This window comes from Pristiophorus japonicus, chromosome 8 (genome assembly GCF_044704955.1).
Source record: "Pristiophorus japonicus isolate sPriJap1 chromosome 8, sPriJap1.hap1, whole genome shotgun sequence".
In the NCBI taxonomy this organism is placed as follows: domain Eukaryota; kingdom Metazoa; phylum Chordata; class Chondrichthyes; family Pristiophoridae; genus Pristiophorus; species Pristiophorus japonicus.
In genome coordinates, this window is record NC_091984.1 from 178,055,184 (window position 1) to 178,065,067 (window position 9,884).

Sequence of the window (9,884 nt, forward strand, 5' to 3'; positions counted from 1 at the left end):
ATGTTGACATATACTCCATTGTACTCTCACTGTGTATACATTTTCTAAATGTTGCTTTAATCCATGTCGGAATGAAATCAAAAATGTTAACTGCAAACTCATTAGTAAAAAAGCGTTTTGACAAATTGTGTGAAATAGTGAGGACTAAATTATTTCGGACTTCGATTTCTGCTTGTGCTATCTATTTCTGAAATGCAATTAGATTATACATCATGATAAATAGGATGTAAAAGATGGGGGTAATGAGCGCAATGTTATCAATGGCTTTCAGTGCTAAACTGAATCGCTTATCCCCCACACTCACTCACAAAACACACCGCAGCTAACAAATGTATATCATTCTTTATTAAACTAAGGTATCGACGTCACAATTACAAGGTTAAAGGTTTCTGCCACAATGTAAATGGATTTAAGACACTATTATAGGCCAGGCATATGGAAATAGAAAGAAATGCATTGTCAATAACTAAACCCCGTCTTCGAGCATAAACACTGTGAATAACTGTTTGCACCGACTGGGTGGGTTTTCTCTTTCACTCGCAGCCTGATCTCTGAAGGCTTTGCTTGAGTTGAGACCCGAGAGATTCATGTGTGACTCCGCAGGTGTACACTTCGTGTGAGCTCCACTCGGTGGCGGACAGGGTCAGATAACTGCTCACACTGTACGTCTGGTCGGTGTCCCGCACGGCCCGAGTTGTCTGGACACCAGTGTCCGTGATCTTGCCGTCTACGCTCCAGGAAACTTCCACCGACCCCGGAAAAAAGTTATTCACTAAACACACCAGGGTCGCCGCCTTTGCTGCGGAGATCTGATCGAACGATGGCGGGAGAAGCGACACCGAAGGGCTGGACGACTCTCGACCTGCAATGAAAAGGATTGTGTTCATTAAAGCAAGATACTGCAATTGTATAATATATATTACACACACGTACAATGAAACTCTTTGCTCAGTGGTAGCACTCCAGACCTCCTACTCAGAAGTTTGTGGGTGTATGTCCCATGCCAAAGATTGAGCAGTAAATGTCTGCTGACACTCCAGTGCAGTACTGACGCAGTGCTGCACTGGCCGAGATGTAGACTTTTGCATGAGACTTTAAACTGTTTTTAAGCAGCCCGCCGTAGGTATTGTAAAAGATCCCATGGCATTACTTCAAAGAGCAAGCGGTTCTCCCTGGTATCCTGGCCAATATTCATCGCTCAACCAACACAGTAAAACAGATTAGCTGGTGATTTTCACATTGCTGTGCACAAATCGGCTGCGACATTTCCTAACAACAACAGTGACTATACTGCAAAAGTACTTATTTTGCTGTAAAGCATTTCCCTGAGGTCATGAAAGGCGCTCTATAAATGCAAGTTCTTTTTTTCATTTTCTTCCTTAAATCATAGCAACGGAATATAGAACTAATCACATGTTTTGAATCGAAAGACCAGACACTTTACCGTCAATTTGAAGTCTTTCTATGGAAAAATCTAGGATCACTATTCCGAGTATCTCACAAAAATCCTTTCTTTACAAAGAGTTTTACTATTTCATTACATAAAGTACAGAGAGAAATTGTTCCCAAATAAAAAGATTTGCATTTATATAGCGCCTTTCTCGACAACCGGACGTCTCAAAGCATTTTACAACCAACGAAGTACTTTTTAAGTATAGTCACTGTTGTAATGTGGGAAACACAGCAGCCAACTTGCGCACAACAAACTCCCACAAACAGCAATGTGATAATGACCAGATAATCTGTTTCTGTTATGTTGATTCAGGATAAAGGGATAACTCCCCTGCTCTTCTTCGAAAAAATGCCATAGGATTTTTTACGTCCACCTGAGAGAGCAGAGGAGGGTCTCGCTTTAACGTTTCAGCCGAAAGACGGCACCTCTGTCTGTGTACTCAAGTTCCTGGAGTGGGACTGGAACGCATAACCTTCTGATTCAAAGACGAGTGTGCTACCAATGAGCCACAGCTGCCACTGGATGGAAATAAATTAAGATTTAATAAGTGCTACACAACGATTCATTTCAGAGAATAATATTTAAATATTGACTAACATGTGTTTATAAAAGAATGGTGTTCACATACAGAGCAGTAAAATGTTTGCTACTTTGAAAAATATTTTTACATTAACAAAATGCAAAATTGGAAAAAAAATCCTTTGAGGCCGTTTCTGCATGGTTTATGCCAATGGTCGTGCAAGAAATCTGGGAGAAAACCCAGTGGAAATCGTATCTCTTTGTGCTGACCATGCTAGTATTTGCTTACATACCTGTAACTTTTGGTTGAAATCAAAATGATTGGGTGACACTGACACCAATAAAAGGTGGAAGGCAGAAAATAGATGTTTCCAACAGTATTCTAGTTTATCGCTTTACGGGATGAATGGTCGTCAATCCAGCATACCCCATATCAATCCTTACATGTTCCTGTACTTAATTCCACTCAAAATATATATAAATTCACAACCGTGAATTTCGAAATGACTTTTAGATATCGAAGTTCCAACTAGTAAAAAACGGACAGTTGCCAACTTCAGATTAACGTATTGAAGAGTGTTCTCTCTGAACTCTATATGCAATGAAATCACAAACTCATTAAAAAAAAATCGCTACACATAGCGTACCTCTCTCCTGGTGAGTATCCGTACCTGTTTTCGAAGGTATGTCTTGAGCTCGCTGTTAATTTGTGATATTAGATAAGCTCCTGGTGATTATTGCCCTCCTCATACGGAACTAACATCAGTTCAAATTTCTCCGTGCACCAGGAACTATGGGAGGCACCGATATGCTTTATCTCTCTCGCGCTCTCTGTCTTTCTATCCCTCTCTATTTCGCTTTGTCTTTCTCTCTGTTTTTCTCTGGCTCTTTATCGCTCTGTGTGTCTATTTGACTCTCTCTGGTTTTGTATATTTTCTGTTTGTGAGACACTTTTAATTCTAATTTTTAACATCGATTCTGACAATCCTTGAACAATTTCTATTGTTTACTATCTCTGCCCGGAGGGTGAAACTAATAGAATAACCCCCATTATTTGCTTGACGGTTTGAGCATATGTTTGTTTTATATCCCGAATAAAACAATCACTGCTTAAACCATGGTTGTAACCCACAGCACCAATTGTTTAATCTCCCTCGTGTTATTATACTAAAAATCCAAATCAGAATGTATTTGACTATTTCTTGCATAAGAAAAAACAATATTCATTGAACAGAATGAATCAAGTAAAAGTTACTTACTCAGAACAGTCAGCTTGGTGCCTCCACCGAAGGGAAGCACGCCGGACTGCCACCAACCACAATAGTAATCGGCGTCGTCCTCCGGTTCAACACCGCTGATGGTTAAATATGCGGCGTTGGTTGACGATTGACTCCTTCCAGAGAATCGATTAGGAATCCCGGATCCCTTGCTATCACGATTAAGATCATGATAGAGTAGAAATCGAGGACCATTCCCGGGTTTCTGCTGGTACCATCCTATGTCAGAGTTTCCCAAGGTACCCCCAGACACGCTGCAGCTTAATTTAATCGTTCCTTGCGGCGCGACGGATAACGATTGCGGTTGAGTTAATGTAATCTGCGCGTTTGAACCTTTAAAAAGAAGGAGCAATATTATAGGGTGGGCTTCATATGATTAATATCGTCACTTTATATCTTTATAAAACAAAAGACGATTCATAATGAATCCAACGAAACGTTTGCTGAATACTTACAGACTGCGCAAATTATCAGCGTTGTGAGGACACGCACCCACTCGGACATCATGAATTCAGTTAGGATCAGAAACCTCGACAGGTTATAATGTTCACCAGGCTCGCCTTGGCTTATCAATGTTATCAACGAGGGCGTATTATCACGTGTTCCTTAATTATGCAAATGACCGCTGACGTTGCAAACCCCAATTGAGAATTCCAAACTGGAGAAGGGGACTCACGCACAGGATTTATTAATAAGTACTGTAACGTGTTGAAATTTATAATTGTGTAAACAACGTAAATAACTAATTATTTTTGACAAATTCACTCAGGTATATATTTTTGATCTTTCCTTTTGCGCATGTTAGATGTATGCATTAGGAAGCAACTTTAATCACTATTTGCGTCCCTTAAAAGCAATGTTGTTCCAACTGTGCAATGTATAGCGACAATGTTCATTCACTTAAAGATCATTCCGTAGAAATTTAGCTACATTCCTACAGAATATGGCTTGATCGTTACAATGAAATAACTTTTTATGAATTACTCCAAGATGTTAGCACATTGCGGTTCATTTGAGCCTTCACTACCAGCTGCACTAACGCGACAATATCTAAAAGTAAAAGCTTTCATCTAACTTTTACCAAACATTGATCAAAATTTTCCTCAATGCAAACTTCAGATACTTTTAGCAATATATTTTGACACTGGCGGTATTTTTTTTAATTTTCTAACAATTTGGTTTATTCTGGGGTTTGTTATATCTTGTGCGATTTGAAATTACATCGAAATGAATTAATTCGTATTGGGGTGGAGAAATGGACAGATACCTGGCAGATTAAATTTAATGCAGAAAAGTGTGAATTTATTCATTTATGTAGGAAGAATAAGGAGGCGCAACAGAAACTAAATGGTACAATTTTACAGTGGGTGCAGAAACAGAGAAAGCTGGGGATATATTTACACGCGTCTTTGAGATGGTGGGACGTTGAAAAGGCTGTTTAAAAGATTTTAAAAGGTTGAAAAAGTTCATTAATTTCAGAAATTGAGGCATAGAGTACAAAAGCAAGGGAGTATTCAACAATGGTTAACCCCAGCTGGAATATTCTGACCAATTCTAGGCACCACACTTTAGGAAGGATGTCAAGGCCTCAGAGCAGGTGCAGAGGAGATTTACTAGAATGGTGCCAGGGGTGAAATATTTCAATTACGTGGAGAGATTGGAGAAACCGAGGTTGTTCTCCTTAGAGCAGAGAAGGTTAAGGGGAATTTAATAGAAGTGTTAAACATCTTTAAGGGTTTTTATAGCGCAAAAAAGGCGAAAATGTTTCCAGTGGCAGATGGGTCGTAACCAGCGGACTCAAATTTAAAGTATTTGGCAAACGAACCAGAGGCGCCATGAGGAAAAAATCTCACGTATAACCTGTTATAATCTGGAATGCACTGCCTGAAAGCAGATTCTATAATAACTTTCAAGATGGAATTGGATAAATACTTGATGTGGGAAAATGTGCAGTGCGAAAGCTTGCTTCTTTGATCTATCATTCGACAATTGTCTAAAACCACAGGCGTCTTTACATAACGGCCCCATTCATGACATTCATGATCACAGAACATGTCAGACAAGGATATTTGTCTTTATTAGTTGGTTCTCCCTTAAGGCGGAAAGTCCCATACCAATTAACAGGCTGAAAGCAAAGAAAGCATTAAGCAGTTCAGACTAACGTTTCTTCTTATTAGCAACTGCTCACATCCTTACAATTTATTTAAATATTTATGTCACAAATATATCTGATTCTGAAGAGGACGGCACATTTTGAAATGAAGATCAGAGATACAAGTTTGTTGCAACAGGATTAAAAATTAATTACAATAATGTACCATCCTGCGAATATTTATCAGATTATGGGCTAGATTTTACATTTTTGAGCATATCGCCCAAAAATGGGAGCTATTTCCAGCATGGGCGGTAAAAATGGGTTTTCAGATTGCCGGCTTGTCGCCCATTCTCAAAGCACTGAGTCTCCATTTTTGAAATTGGGCGTTACCGCGAGCGATATGAAATGGGCGGTAGCATTAAATCTCACGGACATTCTGCCGTAAAGTGTCTCCGTCCTTAGCAACAGCATGGCAAGGCCCGATTCCCACGATTCAGGAGGTCAAGGGTCATCATGACATGTGCAGAAGAGGAAACAGAGAGAGAGAGGAAGCTGAGAGGGACTGAAGGCATGTGTGGATGTGGTGTGGCTGCTTTGGAAGGAAGGAAGGAGAGTTTAGAACTTTACAGCAAATAGGGAAACAAAAATTAGCTGTTACCAACAACATATTTGCCCAAATTTGGCCTATAATGGAGGGAGAGGAGGAGGAGGCTTCACAGCATGCTGTAGAGACTGACGGTGGAGATAGCAGTGAGGTGGGAGAGCAGCACATTGGAGGGTGCAAAAGAGCGAGGAGGTTTTCAGACGAGGCAAATGCCACACTTCTGCATGAGATCGAGTTACGCTGGGGGGATTTGACACAGGGAGGGCGTGGGAAGCCCACCCCAAAGGCCTACCAGAAGATATGGGCCGAGATAGCAGAGGTGGTCTCGTCAGCGACCAACGAGGTGCGTGAGGGCAACCAATGTCAGAAATGATGGAATGACCTTGTGGGATCTGTGCGAGTAAGTATTACATTTATTTACATTTACTTATGTATTTATATACTTTTATCTGTAACAGTCATGAGTGACGATCAGCAGATGTGAGGTCTTTCACTATTAACAAGGAATGTTTTCCTCAAAGCCTGTGGTCACATAGAAACATAGAAACATCGAAATTAGGTGCAGGATTAGGCCATTCGGCCCTTCAAGCCTGCACCACCATTCAATAAGGTCATGGCTGATCATTCCCTCAGTACCCCTTTCCTGCTTTCTCTCCATACCCCTTGATCCCTTTAGCCGTAAGGGCCAAATCTAGCTCCCTCTTGAATATATCTAATGAACTGGCATCAACAACTTTCTGCGGCAGGGAATTCCACAGGTTAACAACTCTCTGAGTGAAGAAGTTTCTCCTCATCTCAGTCCTACATGGCCGACCCCTTATGCTAAGACTGTGTCCCCTGGTTCTGGACTTTCACAATATCGGGAACATTCTTCCCGCATCTAACCTGTCCAGTCCCGTCAGAATCTTATACATTTCTATGAGATCCCCTCCCATCCTTCTAAACTCCAGTGTATAAAGGCCCAGTTGTTCCAGTCTCTCCTCATATGTCAGTCCAGCCATCCCTGGAATCAGTCTGGTGAACCTTCGCTGCACTCCCTCAATAGCAAGAACGTCCTTCCTCAGATTAGGAGACCAAAACTGAACACAATATTCCAGGTGAGGTCTCACCAAGGCCCCGTACAACTGCAGTGAGACCTCCCTGCTCCTAAATTCAAATCCCCTAGCTGTGGAGGCCAACATACCATTCTTCACCGCCTGCTGTATCTGCATGCCAACTTTCAATGACTGATGAGCCATGACACGCAGGTCTCGTTGCATCTCCCCTTTTCCTAATCTGCTGCCCGTCAGATAATATTCTGCCTTCATGTTTTTGCCCCCAAAGTGGATAACCTCACATTTATCCACTTTATACTGCATCTGCCATGCTTTTGCCCACTCACCTAAGCTGTCCAATCAGCCTACAGCCTCTTAGCGTCCTCCTCACGGCTCACACCACCACCCAGTTTAGTGTAATTTGCAACTTGGAGATATTACACTCAATTCCTTCATCTAAATCATTAATGTATATTATAAAGAGCTGGGGTCCCAGCACTGAGCCCTGTGGCACTCCACTAGTCACTGCCTGCCATTCTGAAAAGGACCCGTTTATCCCAACGCTCTGATTCCTGTCTGCCAACCAGTTCTCTATCCACGTCCTGTCACCTTTTACCGAAGAAACTCTCGACTATGAGGTTTATGCAGAGGCGAAGGGGGGCCACCAGTCCCCAGCACCATCCCTGAATGGAGGAGTGGGTGCTCGCACTTGTGGGGAAGCACACCCGGACAGCCACAGAAGCATCTGCAGACCCTGAAGTGATGCCACGTGAGTAAAGTATACACCATTGTGTCATGTAAATCAATACATGCCACACCCACTCAAATCAGAACAATCATATATGATAGATGATTTCTAAAACCATGTGCTTTTTGATTTTGCAATCTCTTGTGTGGGACCTTGTCAAAAGCCTTTTCAAAGTCCAAATACACCACATCCACTGGTTCTCGCTTGTCCACTCTGCTAGTTACATCCTCAAAAATTTCCAGTAGACTTGTCAAGCATGATTGCCCTTTCATAAATCCATGCTGACTGTGACTGATCCTGTCACTGCTTTCCAAATGCGCTGCTATTTCATCCTTAATAAATGATTCCAACATTTTCCCGACTACTGATGTCATGGTGCATGTCTTTATGTAAAGAATTATAATTATCATAACAATCATGATTACATCTGTCAGTTATGTGTTGTATCAGTCTCTGTGACAATACTTAGCAATGTTATCACGCAATGATCTCATGCCATGTCGTCCTGTTACCTTTTACCGAAGAAACTCTCGACGATGAGGTTTATGCAGAGGCGAAGGGGGGCCACCAGTCCCCAGCAACATCCCTGAATGGAGGAGTGGGTGCTCGCACTTGTGGGGAAGCACACCCGGACAGCCACAGAAGCATCTGCAGACCCTGAAGTGTTGCCACGTGAGTAAAGTATACACCATTGTGTCATGTAAATCAATACATGCCACACCCACTCAAATCAGAACAATCATATATGATAGATGATTTCTAAAATTGTCCTAGAAATAATGCTGGCCTAATGAAAATCATTGCAAGCTCAATGTGTTGATGGTAATGAAATGTGATGTGACGATTTTGATAGCGGTGATGCTTTTGTCATGCATATGCTGTGTGTAGCGCTGGACTCACCTTGTGACCCTAGCACCCACTCCTCCTCTAATATCCTTATTTGTGTTTTGCGGCTCAGCCAGCAGCACGGCCCCAGGCAAGACAACAGACACCAGAAGGTGCGGGTGCGGGTGTAGGGACCGATTCTCCAGACGATCCTACAACTGGTGCTCAGGAGCTCAGATTCTTGCCCGTCAATCAACTGGGTCTGTTCTCCACGGAGGAGAGCGCCGATTTCAAGGAACCTGAATCGCCATGCTCCAGAAGCCATTCCACCTCAACGCCATCTAGTGGGCCTCCAGACATTCTCGCCTCCACTCTGGAGGTACTGGCCCCAAGCACTTCACCACAGGGCACCCCATTTGTCCCCAGGATGACGCCGCCCCCGCAGAGGCCTCATGGACGTGGCAGGTCTGATGGAGAGATGGTACAATTGTCCAGGAGGACTGTAGACATTGTTGACCAGCTCATCGAAGCACTGGGGGGGGGGGGTGGCATTACCCGACAGCTGGCCACCATGACTGAGTACGTTTCATGGATGGCGACAGATATGAACACTGCTGGCACAGGCCTCCCAGTGATCCCGGAGTGTGGCACTCCATCCCTAGGTTCTGCACCACCAATGCGAACGACAGATAAGAGCAAGGACCAAGATCCTGTTTCTGCATCAGAGAATTTTGCCAACTCAGCACTCCCTGCTCCCGTAGCCATGCAACCGCCACATCTGCCTTCATCCCCCGCAGTGAAGCACCACCTAAGGAGCTCCTTGGCCGCTGCTGTAGAGTGAGGAGGGGCAGGGGTAGAGGTGGGAAGAAGGGGAGGGAGGAAGGACAGTGAGGGGCATGTCTACAGGTGATGGCTGTGTTATATCTCCATCTGGGTGTATGCAATTTGTTGTAATGTATGGGGGACGGGACCACCCTCCTGCTTTGCATTTTTATTCTGTGTTGCTGGACATGTTGAACATTTGATTGGTGTCAATGGTGGAAAAAATGGGACATGGGCGTGGACTGGACGTTTTTGCCCGTGATACTTTTGATTTCAGGCCAATGTTGGTAAAAAAATTTTTATTGAACATAACCTTGTTGTGCATTGTCTCAGATAGTTGGACCATTACACACTGGTGCTTCCTTAACATGAAAGCGTTAAATAAAACTTAACTTTAATCAATGTAAACTTTAACTGGCACCAAGGTATTGGGCACCATTGATGTCTGAGCTGCACACACATAGCAGTGTGTCAGCGTTGTCACTCGTAGCAATGTTCTTTCAGGCA

General features: G+C 43.0%; 1 protein-coding gene across 1 annotated transcript; it reads right to left on the minus strand.

The window, feature by feature from the left end:
- Positions 1-419: 419 nt before the first annotated feature.
- On the minus strand, positions 420-3,765 carry LOC139268236 (immunoglobulin lambda-1 light chain-like). The gene is made up of 3 exons (XM_070886281.1): positions 3,705-3,765; positions 3,232-3,582; positions 420-862 (listed from the first exon to the last, which is right to left on the minus strand). Exons 1-3 carry the CDS (start codon positions 3,754-3,756, stop codon positions 534-536), a joined length of 732 nt encoding a protein of 243 aa, XP_070742382.1. The 5' UTR covers positions 3,757-3,765; the 3' UTR covers positions 420-533.
- Between the last annotated feature and the right edge of the window lie 6,119 nt (positions 3,766-9,884).

Bases quoted from the DNA above. Each gene is read 5' to 3' on its own strand.
- LOC139268236 (XM_070886281.1), bottom strand. From the start codon at position 3,756: ATGATGTCCGAGTGGGTGCGTGTCCTCACAACGCTGATAATTTGCGCA. The intron at 3,583-3,704 runs GTAAGTATTCAG...TTCTTTTTAAAG, and splicing joins GCTGATAATTTGCGCAGTCT to GTTCAAACGCGCAGATTACA. The intron at 863-3,231 runs GTAAGTAACTTT...TTTTCATTGCAG, and splicing joins CACCAAGCTGACTGTTCTGA to GTCGAGAGTCGTCCAGCCCT.